The 17,057-nt window shown below is 42.5% G+C and overlaps 1 protein-coding gene across 1 annotated transcript in view; it reads right to left on the bottom strand.

The window, feature by feature from the left end:
• The window catches only part of wwox (WW domain containing oxidoreductase), a gene marked incomplete at both ends in the record, with an annotated part of 120,481 nt that overhangs the window by 97,681 nt on the left and 5,743 nt on the right, over positions 1-17,057 (bottom strand). The window contains one exon of the mRNA XM_079224341.1: positions 12,501-12,607. Coding sequence (XP_079080467.1) covers positions 12,501-12,607 — 107 coding nt within the window. The remainder of the gene's footprint in view (positions 1-12,500; positions 12,608-17,057) is intronic.

The following is a 17,057-nucleotide window of genomic DNA, read 5'->3' as shown; positions in this document are numbered from 1 at the left end:
TTTTTCAATTCGGTGCATAATATCAGATAGTTGTCAATATTTGACTCAAAAGTGATCCTCATTTAGTGACTGCCTGAATTACTAAAATATTAAGGATTGTATATCCTTAAAGTTTATAGAGGAACGAGTACCAACCAAATCTTCAAAATTTCAATGTCAGAATGTCATGCTATTTATGAACCATCCTAATGATAGGAAGGCACGCACGATACCACTGGTCAAAAAATAATGCCTCATAAATTCAATGTATTTCCAATTATCTGGACCACATAATAGCTGTTTCTACACAAGGCTGTGCTAATAAAACACTGCCTATTAACACTTTCCAACCAAAGATCCCTCTAGTGCCCATAAAATGCCATTAAAAAGGTGGGAACATTTTTTTTTTATTAAAGGTAATTTGAATATATGTCAGAGAGTAGGAGCGAAAGTTTTCACTCTGAGGCACAAAAGAAATGTGCAGTTTACCCTCAAAACACAATCTTCGTTAATTTAGGCTGAAGTCTGAACATGATCATGATAAGTGACGTCATTCTTGGTCATTTCTTCTTCAGTTGGATAGAGCAAGCTTTTTATGGGAAAAGATGGTCAGCGTTTATGAGTTCACTTGGTGAGCCGGCAGAATAAAGTGAGCACAGCCTGACCACACACACACACACACACACACACACACAGACACAGACACAGACACACACACACACACACACACACACACACACACACCTCAAACCTCTTTTGGTTTTATGTAAAATTAGCTTCTCCCCTGGCTCTTAACACAAGCTCATCTCCATTAGCCGCAACCTAGTAAAACTGACTCCCGCAAATGAGTTGTGGATATGCATTCCCCCGGCCCTCTCATCTCTCCCATCCATACAAATATACTGCATCTGCTATCTCATGTCCATATCTCCGTAACTCAGCTCATCCCATAGGCCTAGTCACCATATCACCCATACCAATATCATAAATGACTGTGGGGGAAGCCTTCATTAGGGCAGCAATGCCCCTCCACCCCTCTAATCAGAGTATTTTCCTTGTGTGCGTTGGGATGGTGCTTTATGGCCCAAAAGGGGCTCTGTTAATGAGGAAGTACACATGTCTCCATTTCCTGTCTAGCCAGGTCGGCAGTTCCTGTATTTGGCCCTATTATAATCTTGAGGCTTTTTTAATGAGCTATATTCATCTTGGTCATGCATCAAACACCATGTAGACATACAATAACAGAATAAATGAAAAGACACACAGAATTAATTACACTAATACTCTGGACAAACATCATGATATGGCCATGGCCGTTATTACCAACCTCTGGACATGAGAGGAAATAAATTACGAAATGGGTGTCGGGAAAGAATTTTAGATGTCTTTTATCTGTCTCAAAAGGGGTTGAACTATTTAATGCACTCAAAGCAACATGAGTTTAATCCCACATGATGACAACTAAATAATTGAAAATGTCACAGTAAATTATGTTACAGTGTTCGCACAAACTCTGTGCTTTTTCATGTCCTGCTCTCGGCCCGCTCATTCTTCTCAAATCCCCTCTATGTACCTCTGAACTCTCAATGTTCCCCATCTTTCTGTCCCTCCATCATCCCTTCTTCACTTCCAGGCCTCGTTGACATTAACCTGGAGCACTCACATTGTCCCATGGTTCTCCATGTTGCTCTCCGCGTGTCAGAGCGGGAAGCTTTATGGCCCACATCCATCAGCGTCACATGCCAGGATTTATGGGAGATGGAGTCCAAACCTGATCGCTCTGAATCAGTCTTGCTGAAGCCGACCCCTGGGCAGCTGTGGGACGTAATGGATGAGCATCCTAGCCTCCCACCCCCACCTCACCTCTCTCTGCACCCACACTCTGCACTCCCTTCATCTCTCACGACTTTTCCTCCCCTCTACCCATCAGTCCAGTCCTCTTCGTTGCCCTATTTGGCTCGTCTTGGTCATTCGTTCAAACCTAATGAACATTTGGTTCCCAAAAAATTAATGAGGCAGACTCACTGAAGGAAATATAAGTGCACATGCACCAACATACACTCACACAGACGAAAGCTCATCACTCACTGCTGTGTGTCGGCTTTTATTTGGGCTAATTTATCATGACACTATATTAAAAGGCAGCAGTGCCCTTCAGAGGAGAGATGAGAGGCACCAATTAACTCAGACAGACCTGTAGGAATGACGAGAGTCTGTCAAATTACTCTGTCCTGCAGCAGCTTTGTGTGTCATCACTGTAACTGACGAAGGAGAAGAAGCTCGGGATGATCAAGAGAGAATTAGATCTCATCATTTTTCTAGAACTTTGTACATCTATAACAGTCCTGTAAGCCCCATCCTCATGGTAACGGTTGCTAGGACTGTCATTAATGTATGCCTAATTGTTCTTATTGTTTCACGTCTAAGATGACAACGTGTTAAAGCCAATATGACGCGAGTGTGAATACATTTACTGAAATGTAAACTTTTGTTAAACCTTTTTCCCTTAAAAAAAAAAAAAACGCCACCAGCCTATCTTTGTAGGGTGGCAACTTAGAATAGATCTAGCAACTAGATTAATTACCTCAATAAACATTTTAAGCATGAGTTTATGGTCTCAATCGCTAGTTTTCTTCAAGACAGCATCATGTTCATTTCGTAAATTATGGTCCCATTTCTAGAAAAATCTCAGAATCCATTGGCCAGCCGTCTTATGACGGATAAGCCTCTGGAGGCGGTGGGCTATATTTTGGGGGGTCCAGTATAGCCGGGCCAAGACTTACTTTTCATCATTATCGGTCATCGTCTCCAGTCAGATTAGCTTGAGATGAGAGACTGGAGTTGGAGTTGAGAGATGTACAACCGGATTGTTAATTTGAAACCACCAAAAAGCTAAGTCATACTCAGACAGGCAGTGGGTCTCAAATTGCATTTTGCCATGGCGTTCTGCCTCTTTTGCTCTCCACACGGACCGTTTACCTGCATTCAACCAAAACCTGTTTGAATGCAGTTGGTCAATACTACTGGCACTACAAACAAACGCTTCCAATGCCAAACTATTATCCTGTTGCCTACAGATTCTACGTGTGAAAGTGGTATGTGTTTATAAAGATGAGAGTAAAATAGACAATAAAGCAAGGTATGCTTTAGGGCTTGGCTACCTTGTGATTGACAAATATAGAACACATTGTCGTCTTGGAATTTCAATCCTTTCACAGTGTTTTCAGTTCACGAAAGTTAATTGTAACATTTGTGTCATCTAATGTTTTATTATTCACTGTTCAATTGCACATAGCTCAACCCTCTCGTGTCACTTCTGGCTCGACAAAACCAAGAGGGCGATGGACAAAATACAGAGCTGGAGGCTTCAGATCAACAGTCCACAAACCAATTGATGATGTCACAGTGACTCCGTCAACTTCTTATATACGGTCTATGTATCCAACTCTTCTACTGGAGCTCCTTACACATCGCTTAGTCATGTGGAGGAATCCAAAGTTTGACAAGACTGCTGCTCACAGTTGCTCAGCTATGATGGGATACGTACCATTTGGGGGACAGTCAATTACCAAAATAGTGATTAAAACTGTCAACTCAGGAAAAAAAAAAGAATACGTTATAGCACTGGTGGAACAGAAAAGCTCAGGAAACTTTGAAGCATCATGCTTGCGCCTCATGGCGTCCAGCCCTCTGCAGAATGATTAAGCTGAGCCCCTGTGGTCTACATATAATGACTGAGGGAGTTCGAGGTTAAAGGTCAAACTGTGTTCACTGGTTTACAGCAAGTTTTATTACAGTTATTTGATATATTTACCCAACCTGTTCACCTTCTAACCTGCCTCTAAAAAGCGCTGGTTATCTAAAAGTTGCACAGCGCACACACACACGCACATTTCTCAACTGGAACACACAAAATAATATTGCCCTGCGGCCCCCCAAACAGGTCGGTACCCTAATAAAGGCTTTACACTATGAAAGAAACACAGTGAGGCAGCTCCGACACCTCTGAGCCTCCCTCAGCGCACGCACACACACACACACACACACACACACACACACACACACACACACACACACACACACACACACACACACACACACACACACACACACACACACACACACACACACACACACACACACACGGCCTGGTCACAGGTCAGGAGCGCCTGTAGCTCTCTGTGGTACAGGGGAGCGCAGCCGCTTGAACCTGTAATATGCTCCTCTCTCCCCTGGTGCCACTTGTTGGGATTTTAGTGCAGGGGAAATTACACCTGCCTTCTAGCCTGAGACCAGCCCTGACACACACAGAGACGACTGTAACTGGGGATTAGGTTACACACTGACGCGTGAACACACCTGAGAGGAATGTGTCAGACAGAGGGAGCAGATGTTGTGTGCATGTTTGACGTCGCATTTGTACCCCCATATCAATGATCAACAAAACACTTGGCAAGAATGCTTTACACACACCATTAAAACTAGTACTGTTTTAGTAGTATGAGCAACCCAAACAGCAATAATTCCCACCTACTCTTCATCCACCATCCCCACAGCTGAGCCACCTCAGTAGATGAAAAGAATAAAGACGTTGACCTGGCTTTACCATCCCAAAACAGTTTGCATGGTGGGAAAATAAAGTAAAACAGTTATTTATTCACTTCTTATGCCAGATCAATCTTGTGTAAGATTAGGATGCATTATGCTGCTAACACTGTTCTATAGGCCTAATCATTTGCCAATGTGTAGGCTTAATCACTGGTTAGACGGGGAGGCCGTTTCATCATTGAAATGTTCATCTAAAATAAACACAACATCGAGCCTACTCTGCAAGTCAAATGTGAGCTGAGAGATAATCATTGATATGGGGCAGGAGAGAATGAAACTAATAAAAAGGCAGTGTATCAAAGTATCGCAGTTAAGCATTAGTCACGTGAGGGCAACTACGCCACAACTCTGGTGTTCTCTAAATGAATCCCCCTCGTCCCATGCTTGATTTATGGACCTGTAAAAACACATGTTGTTTTTAATCTACTGCTGCCTGAATCTGCCCCTCTAATGAAATGTGGATCTGTGTGTGTGTGTGTGTGTGTGTGTGTGTGTGTGTGTGTGTGTGTGTGTGTGTGTGTGTGTGTGTGTGAGATAATGATGTATGGGCTGAGGTCTGATTCTTTGAACATGAATTTTCTCTCTGATAAATATGCATTCAGTTACACAGACTGATTAAGTTGTAAACCAGTGTTAACTCTGTGTCAAAACACATACAAACACACACATATACATACGTACATGTACACACTCCCACTCTCACACACACAAATGCACACAACTTCCCAGAAAATAATGATAGCTGTGCCTGGGGCAGGATTGTTTGGATGCCTGGAGCGGTTCACTGATATCAATTCCATGAGACCTGACTGCAGAGGATATCCTATAAACACAAGACCAGGCTCAGAGACACACAGCCATATCAGCAAGAGACATTTTACAGAGTCAAGAATGCTGTTTTGCACCAAAATGCTATATATTGACTCTGGGGAAGAAGAATTAATATAACTTAATAAAACCCTACATATATACATGATAAATACATGGAAAGAATTATAAATTGCCAAGTACCTATTGCTCTTTTTTTGTTGGAAAATCCTAATTTTAACTCTGTTTTTGTTTTGCAAATAAACACTTAAACAGGTAATGTTTAACGGGCCGTTTCTTTTAGAGAGAGCACTTATATGTGACTTACGGTGTGAGAATAGTCGGACGTGGCAGCTGATGACTTGTTGTGACGCACTTGTCTGTTCATTAGCGGACAATCCCTCGGTCCTTCACAACAAACACAAACTGACAGCAGGGTACATGCAAGCACACTACTGTTTTGTTTTTTCTCATATGTGAAACACAATCAGACATGGATGTGTAGGCCACAAAAATGTGAGCATGTTCATACCCACACATACTCATTTAGTTCCCAACACGTCTGAATATATCTTGGTGAGTTATGAAAGATGCGACAGCATTAGACAATTAAAATCTCAAAGAGACATCCAACACAGAATTACATCTAATTAGCCAATTGCATCTTCATGAACTTTATCGTGGGATCTCAGAGGCTGTGCTCATTTCAAATTGTGCTAAATATGCTAAAAAGCTCTTGGTAGCATTGGATAAATGTTATAGCCAGTTGCCAGATGGTTCCTGCATTCAACATTACTGTGTTTGCTTGTTTGGCAGACATCAACTAAGCCTCAGACTATTTGGCTGCAGCTTATTACAACTGGCTCCTCTCCTGATTTAAAACATTTACAGTGTGTGCTGGACTTGTCTCTCTGTGGTCAGCACTTCTCAGACTTCAATAAAAACATTCTCTGCTGGCAGAGAGGAAAAGAGTAAAAGAGATCCAAGCAACCTCTCACCTCTCTCATCATAAGAAGCCCTCGTCCCAGGGCTATGCGCCCACCTTCAGAGGGGAGAGTGAAAGAGTGAAGGATGAGAGTCTGTCAGGTTCAAACAACAAAGAGGTGCCGCCTTACACATCCTTCCTCAACCTGTCCCCTTCAGTGGCAGTGACATCATTTAAATCATTTAAATCCTCCCCAACATGACCTATGGCAAGTGACCCGTCATTCTAACGCTCACACCTCCATGTGAGACGGCTGCCGAACTGCTTATTTAGCAGAAAATACCACCCGGCTAACAATGTGATTTATTCAAAATTATTCCTCCATGGTGCTCCTTCACACAGAGCATTTGCCCATAGTTCACTGTGGTCCAGGCAATTAGGAGCAGGCCACACCTCTTCAGGAGACAGAGCACCTGGCTGTAGCAGACAGACATAAGGAGGAGGAGAGCCGAGCGGCGCACAGCTTTCCACGACGAGCAGGAATAACTATGCAGAGCAGTGAGGGAGAGTGAGGAATGCAAGCCCGGCACTTTAGGATTCATTTAGGTTCCCCATCTCCCTGGTCACTTTATTAGCAGTCTGGGAAGAGTGATGCATGTCCCAAAGCTATGCAAAATGCATAATCAAGCATTTAAATACACACCATGTAGATGGGCGTGTGCAACGTGCATGCACATATACTGTACTTGTAGAGAGTATTACATAGATGCACAATGGGTTAACACACACACACACACACACACACACACACAACTTACTACTGTAAAACCTCAAGGTATTCAACTCTTTTACATTTATACTAACAGTCTATACTACACAAAGCCTCCTTTAGTATTCCCAAGAGCTGCATTGTAACCGTCACCTGTGTAATGTAAATAAATCCTCAATGGTATATTACAGTAAATCCTATTGTAGTTCCAGAGCTTTGTGTGGTCGTTTGTTTGAGGAATCAGACCTGGATCAATTTGAGGGAAAAGGGGTTTCCTCATCAAATTTACATATCGCAATTCCACTCTCATTCCATCCATCGTTTCAGCTCTCTCCAGTACCAAGCCAATGTAGACTGTAGTAGTGGAACTGGGACCTTTTTATTCCCAGTCTGCAGACAGGTTCCAAGTAGGAAACAAACAAATAAGTAAATAAAAAGAGATGAGAAGGGCTCCCTGGAGAGGTGGACGCATGCTACTAATATGCAAGGAAACAGATTTGCACAATGCCTCACCCTGGAAATAAGGGGGAGCCGCCACTCCGTCAATGATTCAGTGGGAGCACCTGAGATTAGAGGAGACGATTGGGAGAGCAGCAAGAGATGGGAGTGCAGGTGTAATGTCGGTATAGTCTTGGGACAGTCTGAAAAGGGGCTCTGGGGCCGCTTAAGTACAAGCGTCGGCATCGCCACCACAATCTCCACTGGATTTATCTGAGTGTAAACAGTGGCGTGTCAGCAAAACCACATGCAAAAAAATTACTTTTGCCTCTGCTTTTTAATGAAAGAGAGTCCACCACCACATGAAGCATTCTAAACCATAAAAAGGCGTGCATGCTTTAATTAAAACAATTGACAATATCAGTTGCTTTTGTTTTGGTTGTTTGGGAGAAAATAAGCTTATAACGTAACATTCAAACATTTTAGGCAGTTGCAAAATCTGATGAGGAAAATAATTATAAGGAAAAGAAGCAAAAGTTTAAAATCCTGCAAGTAATAAGATGTAAAAAATGACTAACTATGATCTACTGGGATCTCTGGCAGCAGAGAAGAATGGTACAGACCTGCTCACTGACCTGGGAAATGGGCTGCAATTTCCTTAATCATTGTGGGAGGGAAAAGAGGTACGGAATCAAAGGGTGAACGGAAGGGGACAAAAGTCTTTTGAGGCCTTTTTGAAAATTTAAAAAGTGAGCAAGGGAGGAGAGGGGAAGAGTGACTAAAAGAGCTGCATCCTGAGGCCCTGGAGGGAGCTGCAACCGACCAGGTCAGCATTTCACATGTGTCACTTCCTGTTGGCCTCAGCGGGAGGAGTGTGGCATGGCATGGTGGCCAGCGGGGCACAGGGCCTGTCAGCCTGACACAGGAGGTTATGCATCGGGCAAACGGACAAATGCAAGCACACATGCATCTGCACACACACACACACACACACACACACACACACACACACACACACACACACACACACACACACACACACACACACACTACTTTTCCTGTGCTAACAAGTGTGATTTAGGTTTAAGGTACAGTGTTGTGACAAAGAAAGGGGTCTGAATGGGGTGGTCACACAGTCATGCAAGAGAGTAGTTTTCTATAAGAAACGTGGAACTTATCAACCAGAACTTTGCCACCTCATGCTATTGTATTGTGTAAGCCATGACACGTAAACATACATGCTTGGGTATGGGAAAACAGTTTATGTACCGACATCCTCAAGAAGAGACTGCCTTCTTTCCGCCTGTCTTTCATGACTTTTTCCACCTCTGCTTCGTGAAAATCCAGTCATTTCCCCTGATATAGCAGACGCTTCGAGAGGAACATTGTCACTGATTCTGATGTTATCTTATCCTACAGCATGAGAACCAGCGCAAGAGTATCTACAGTACACATATATATATATGTACACACAAACACACACATACATTTATATATTCCTCTGCTAGATATGAAGCTCAGACAAAGAATATACACTCATAACCCTTGACACAAACCTCTACTCAGGGGCCAAATATATATGTATGATATTTCTAAATATCCAAAGGCTTGAATAGGCCTGACAACAATGGAGGTTAGAGTATTGTGACACAGGGTATGAGTGTATTCTTTGTCTGATTTTAATATCTAGCAGAGGAACCGTCTGGCTGTATGAGTGACCGCTGCTTATCGGCTCTCAGTCCGCCAGTCTCGCTCTGCCTCTCTGGCCCGTGTTAATGTTGCTGTTTGACATTGCAAGCAGCAGGCTTTTTTTTTCTCCCAGCATCCTCAGTGGACAGTGGAGCTTTAGCCTAATTGGTTCCAGAGCAGACCCTGACAGAACCCTCCTCAGCGGCACACAGCCATATTAATACCCCCCCTGCCACACCCACACACACACACACACACACACACACACAACAAAAACAAGCGCAGCAATCAGTGACTAGCTCGCTAATTAACGCCCTTACAAAGCATCTCATTAGCATGTGTTGTAGAAAGGGGCAGTGGGGGAAATAAGCATTTTGGATTAAAAAAGGAAAGAAATTACAAAATAAGACCATGCCGCACAAGTGTGTGTGTGTGTGTGTGTGTGTGTGTGTGTGTGTGTGTGTGTGTGTGTGTGTGTGTGTGTGTGTGTGTGTGTGTGTATTGTATTCTACTCAGGGGCCAAGGGCCTTGGTTGGCCCGCTGTATCTCAGGGGAGTCCATTACAGCTCTCTGAGGGAGACCCTGGAGTCAAAGATAAGCAGAATTTTAAAGGCAATCAGGAAAAATAAATCTCTGGCACGCAGGCAACACTTTGGTTGTTAACCAGCAACTTAACCTGCCTGTACTGTGAGCGGAATAGGAGATGGATGGGTAAGCGTCTGTGGGGAAACAGCATGCAGCTAAGGCAGAGGACAAAAGCAGCAGAGCTGGAAGATCTGCACACTAGTCACCTGATGGCTCTATGACAATAATACGATGCAAACATGTATTATAATCCACACAATTCAATTTGTACATGAACCAAATATTTTGGCTCTCATTTTGTACATGACTCGTCTCTTTGGTGCAAAACCCTTCACTCTTAGTATTTTCTCCTTCCCTTCCTCTCTCCTTCCATCTCTCCCAGCACCCATCTATGCCGGTTAATCCTCTCCTGGTTTTACTGTGGCTTCATCACAGCCTGTAAAAACAGCCCCCTTTGAACCCTATAAAGGCAACCAGCATCAGGCTTATTGTAAAACACAATAATAAGGTAAATGTTTATCCCCTCTCTGCCACTCTAAACTCCCCTAATGAGCCTGCTGGAGGGGTTTCACCTCGCAGCTTGAATAGAGGGAGAGAGAGAAAAAAAAACGTTCTGCGCAGATTAGGCCTGCGGTGGAGATGCAGCTGAAGTCCCATCATGAAAACAGTATGTAGCATAAACACAGCAAGAAACTAATTTCATAATAAAAGGTCAGCAAAAACAACAAAAAACAGGTAATACAATCTCCAAAGAGCCAAACAATCTATAATGTCAAGCATGAATGTTTTAACGGTGTTAGTTAAATGTGTTAAATATAGCAACAAATATTTTCCATGAGATAAAGATTAGGTAGAAGTACCAGAAACCAAGTGCACTGTTTTGTTTATACTGTAGCAGTTCCTGGCAGAGCACAGTATGACTGGCTGGGAAGGATAAGCCCCCTGACCCTGCACTTCCTAACAGCCAGTGGTTGTTCTGACCTGCCCATTATCCATCGGTGACCCCGCCATTATACCCACTGTCAGTACACGACGCTACGCTGAACGGCACCGCCCTGCGCCGCAGATGAGCCATCACTTTCACCCCTGAACAGCAACGCTTGCCCACACTGACAGAGAGGTAAGAGAAAGAGAGAGTTCAGAGTAATAGTAAGCAGGTAGTTAGAGGTCAGAGGTCCCGTGCAATCGGGACAGCAGTTCCACTCCTGGCAACCAGAGCGGAACTCTGAGAGAGACCTGGAAGTAGATATGATGACCTTTTGTACAGAAGACCCCAAAATATACCTTCTTATCAAAATGACCTTAACGCAGGAGCATGGGAAGGCGAGCAGAGTCCATCCATCATTTTAAAGATTAATCCTCCTCTCTATTCTTCTCCTGAATCTATTAATAATGTCGCCAGAGGGAAGAATTTGCAGCAAAGATTTATTCTGATATTGTGACTTTTATTCATTAGCCTATAAGAGGGGGATTCCTTGAGAAGGAAATATGGAGTGAGCTTAGGGCATGCTAATGCACTGCTCGTGCTCTGTTTGAACTACCCAGAACTGTTTTAACTCAATCCTTTAATTTGCTGACAATCTACAGACGTAACACAAATAGGGAGGAATATCATTTACACTATAGTTCACCCATCATTTTATCTTTTGAAGCCATTCTAAGCAGCTTCCATTTGATAATTCCCAAATATTTAACAACATCTTGGGTAATTCTGTGGCAGGTGTGAAGCTTGAAAATCAATTTGACTACAAAATCTGGCACTTGGATCAGAGCTTTTCCTCACTCATTTAGACAAAGCAGTTACATTAATAGATCTGTACACTGGATTTCGCACTGTGGAGCAGCACTAACAGCCCCAGGGGCATACTTCAATTAGAGACTTGGGTGAGTTTAAACACTGCAGATCTACTCTCGCTCAAAGTGTTTGTCTCCCTCTTTTCCTCCCTCTCAGCCCTTCTCTCTTTCCCTCTCTCCATATCTGCACTGAGCACTCACTCTCCTTCGTCTCCAAGTCCTGCTCTCTGTAATCAACCCAGTGCTAATGGCTTATTCTTTCTGCTCCAGCACCCACATTTCACTTGTTTATTTTCCCACACTCGTAAATCTGGGGACGCGTCACAAGCGCAGCGATATTAGCGCAATAATCTCAGGTAATTATCAGATGCCCTCTCTCACTTTCTCTCTCACTCTCCCCCTCTTTAACGCTCTCTCTCTCTCACACGGCGACATAAAGAAGTTTCTTCTCTTTTCCTGGGAAATGTGCAGGCAGTTTGTGAGAACCTATGAATACTTTTTCTCTCAATCAATAAAGGGTTTCTCTTTCACATGGGAGTCATGAATATGGATAATTTATTTAATGTCACTGACGCGTGAATTAATGTAATACATTTTACCACACATCCGCTGTTCACATTGAAGCAAGTCAAGAGTATTTTCATTTAACAACCACAAATAAAAGAAATAGAGCTTTGCTATCTGAACAACATATAACACTGTTCACTATATTAAGATGCTTCATTTGGTCTCATTTTGGTTTCTTTCAAGAAAGAAACTGAGAAAATGGAGTGAATTCAAAAAGCGGCAAAATCATCACTTGTAAGTGGGATCAATTCATTGTTGGTCTCTTTGTGTAAATGGTTGATATCACAAGACTTAAATTGGGATAATATTGGGGTTCTTAAAGGTTCAACTGCCACTTACCCACTCCTGCTGAATGAGGCCAACTGCCTTGATGGCCCGGGACAGGTTTCGACACGCCAGGATCACATGGGCACCATGAAGAGCAAAAGACCTGGCTGTCTCAAAGCCTGAGACACGATCAGTAAGACAGTCAGACAGACAGACAGACAGACAGACAGACAGAGACATGAAGAGGAGAAAAAAAAAAGAATGAAAGCGAGCAATGCTTCAAAGATTAGTTTTTTCTGAAGATAACTTTGATTCTCAGGGGTTGAATCTAATGGGGTATTGGGGGCGGTGATGGTGGGTGTGCAAGTTAAAATCCCTATCAATTTTCCATATAATTTCTTTCATTGAGTAACCCAGTGGTCTAGTAGAGGGAGTTAATCATTTCTCTCTGAAGTGATGAAACTGATTGAATTATTGTGGTTCAAGACTTCTTCCTCTCTTCTTAGATAAAGTTTTGGATCCGACTGCCAGCTCTCAAGAAGGTATCGCTGCTCACGCCGGTTTGGAAGAACGGAGGTCAGCTGTTAATAATGTCGGGAATTATACAGTGATGACAGTAATTATGAAAACATGGCTTGTAATGGAGGGAGTCAGATGAACAATCGAACAGACATGACATTCAAACTGAACCTCGGTGTGATATTTCAGCACATCAAAGTGCCTCTGATAAGGACGTTATCCCATGAAACGAGGTCCGCGGATACACACAGAATTTATCAGCCTTAGACTTCATGGCTCCATCCAAATCATGTAGTCACGATAAAACTGACAAAAACTGTAGATGGAGGGAGAGAAGTTCATTTCTAAATTACAAGTCTAAATGGGTCATTTCAACCCATAGGTTGAATTAATTTATGAGATTAACTTTTTTTTCTTCACCGCATTTTTATTTCCTGTGACATTTACTACCCTTCAAAGTTCAACGGCACCGAGCGGCCTCACATCTTTCAGTCCCACCTCAACAGTAAATACAAACCACAGTCAGATACACTCAAATACTGCACAGAGGGAGGATCCTCACTGACGGGCACAATGACTGATTGTGGCAGAGAGGGTCTGAGTGGCAGTGTATCAGAGGGTAGATTAATATGAACTGTAATTAGATTATATGTCTTAATCTGATTTTCATTAGGAGCGAAACTGGGAGGCCTAATTGTGAGGAGAGTGTTAAGGACTAATATCTATTAAAACTCAAAATTGGAGTCGGATTGGAAGCCCTCTCTGACAAGTGAAGCATGGAATTAAATTATATGATACCTTATTAGGTGTAATGGAGGGGACTGTGGCTTTGAACGGAGATCATTTCACTCACAGGAAATGGAAATGAAAATAAAAACAACATGAGACTCTAAAAATGCTCTTTGAATTTGCTGTTGGAGCAGCTGTAGAAGACAAATGTCACAAAATGTCTTCTCAATGTCATTCAACATTTTCACTATAATGAAAAATAATAGTAGTGAACTCTGAAATACTAAGGGTGCTTTTTTCATTAAGATCACAGCATATTTAAAATGTACCAGAAACTATAAGCAGCAGCTAAATTTGCAAATGAGAAAAAAAAATGCCATCATTTTGTTTTGCCTTTATAAATTGGACAAGAGTACTGGCTGCTGGTAAACAACAACACCTCACACTCACTTGTTGTGTGTACAAACCATGAAAGTGAAATTAATCGACGCCAGTGTTTTCCATAATGGAGAACAAATTAGAATATGGCAGCAACAACAGCAGCAGCACCGAAGTCATGTATTTCCAATGACAAATAACAAGGGCTTGACATTAATTGTGAAATAACGAGAGTGGCGTTGCTGTAACAGAGACTCCACGCCCTCTCACCCGTGTTGCCGGTAGAGAGGGCTGCACTGAAACGAGTTCCTGGTCAGGTGTACAACAATGAGAGTCTGTTTCAGCTCCGTACGCCGATGGGGGAACATGACAAGAGGTCAGACGGGGGTTTCTTTTGCTCCGGTGGATCGACAGACGCCATAAGCTGTTTTATAACACACAGGAGGCCTGACTGTTATGCTGGGCTGTAATGATATTTCAGGTTCTTTTGTCTAAGCAGACAACGAGTCGGTAAAAAAAAGAAGAAGAAAAAGCTGGGAAATTAAGTTACACAATTCAGCCTGGTTAAAGCAGATCCATTGCTTGTCTGCTTGTTCAATCTGAAGATTCACAACGTTACAGAAATACAGTAAGTGGCTCAGCTATTGTTGAAAATGTGTTTTAGTGTAATGTATAAAACTCGTAAAAAATTGTGTAAAATGTCCATTAAGCAGTGAATGCTCTTCATGGTACATTAGGATCCTGGCCCTACTGATATCCCCCAATAATGAGTGTGATTTAGTGATTTCACGCTTTGTTTGTCCTCCCTGCCCCGCCGCCCCTCTCCGGATCCCCCTCGTACACAGGTGTATTGGCTCAATGTAATGAGATCATTACCAGCCTCGTCAGTAAACGTGTTTATTTGGCAAACGGAGCTGCCTGCTCCTTCTCTCTCTTGATCTGCATCCAAAGAGGCATTTAACTAAAATAAGCTCCATAGTACAATTGGGCAAACAGAAGTCAATTCAGATCATTACAAGACCTGTGGGTAAACAGACATGGTTCCCACAATCCCCATTCGACGGAGCTCAATTTGTGCTGTGAGAAAAAAAAAAAAAACACAAGAGCAACACCGATCACAAACAGACTACATATCCCCCCACCCAAATGAATTATATGGCAGTTTTTTAACTGTAACACACAACATAAAAATATGTTGTGTGTTATATTTCTAGAGCAATGAATAATATGATAAAAATATGTGACTAGTAATTACACAGTTTATGTCCGTGCATCTCTGACTAGTTTCATTTGGTGCAGTCAGCCTGATGCATACAATTGAATTGGTTAGTTGGTTGTTTATAAATTTGTATATTTATTGAGGGAGATGTGGATCACATGGAAGTGGCAGTCCCCCTCCATGTCGTCCAATAATACCACTGCACTGTCACTTCCTAAATTCTACCCCAAGATCACATCTTACCACCTCCAACTATATGGCCGTGTCCAAAATCCCGCCTTATTTACTATTTAGTGCATTTACCATCAGCAATCTTATTTGAGGCGTAATAACCTGCTGTGAAATGCAGCAATAGTGCCATCAATGGAATGAAAAAAGTAGCGTCCAAAGCAAGTCTTTCTGCGAGACCCTGAAATCCACAATAAATTGAAAAGGCCTCCCAAAGTGAGCAGAAGTAATAAAGGAAAAAAGAAGGGGAGCTGTAAAATGCAGAGAAGTGAGTTCACGAATGCAGGCATACATGGAGAACACAGCACAGGCTTGGATCGGCAGAGTAGATGACATTGGGACACATTTCAAGCTCTGCCTCATGCATCAAGAGGTCCATACTGATGTATCTCTAGAAATAGATGAGAAGCAGGGAGTGATGTGATAAATATGTACATGAAATTCTAAATATAAATTCTTCATTTTCATTTTCATTCTTACCTTAAGCTTTAAGTTGTTGTTGTAATTCTGTGTGGAAGGAGGACCTAGCAAAGTGTTTCATTGTACGGAGTAACTGTCTGTTAACTGTGCATATGACAATAAAAAATAACTTGAATAACGGGATGCTGCTTACACTATTGATAAATATTAAACATATGATCCTGATATTGTTATTATTTTATTATTTATGCCACTAAGCACCCGTATCTGTGCATATATTTTGCAAAATAAGGCTTCTTCCTTCTTTCTCTCCATTATCAATACTTTTAGTGAACAATTCCACATGTTATAGATGCAAATATTACAGTTATGTGATGATGGAAAATTATTGATTCATAAGTGTTCAAAATATCGATTTACAGCTCAATATATAGTATTTATAGACTTTTATGTAGAAAGTAGTGAATGAGTGAACACAGTTAGAAACAGGACAACTCTGACTGTCCTCGTGCTCAGTGCACCTGTTCCTGCTGCCGCTGTGCATTTCTTTCCCCAAGAAGTGAGGAACCACACACTCTTTCTGACTTTTAAGATCCCCTCTAATTCCCCACCATTAGTCCAAGAGGAGGGAGATGTCACCCCAAAAGTGGGATGTATTGTTTGTAATTACAGCCCAAGGTTGAGCTGTTCCAGGCGAGAGCACTGGAGTGGTTCTATTACCCCTCCCTGTCCCCTTCTGCCTCCTTCCTATCCCCGCCTTCTACCCCCCCACTGCTGTCACACCATCCATGCAGCCCTATCTAGTACCCACCCACCCACCCACCTCCCTCTCTCTCTCTGACCCTCTGTGTCAACCTCCAACTCCCTACACAATCTCTCATCATGGCCTCACGTCGCCCTGGTCACCCTTGCTCCTCCTGCGGCCAGCCTTACCTGAGTACCTCACACACACACACACACACACTGCAGCCAGTAAACTTGATAAATACACACATGCAGAAGGATAAACACAGACCCCAGAAGCCGGCTCATGCACATAACTCCTGAGCATTGGGGCTATTTTCATCACTGTCATCAAAATCGCCCCCATCATGTAACTTTCATCCCCTCATCATACGCAGACTGTAAACTCGATA

Source organism: Taurulus bubalis (assembly GCF_910589615.1).
Source record: "Taurulus bubalis genome assembly, chromosome: 9".
NCBI lineage: Eukaryota > Metazoa > Chordata > Actinopteri > Perciformes > Cottidae > Taurulus > Taurulus bubalis.
This window is presented reverse-complemented; position numbering and strand designations above follow the sequence as displayed.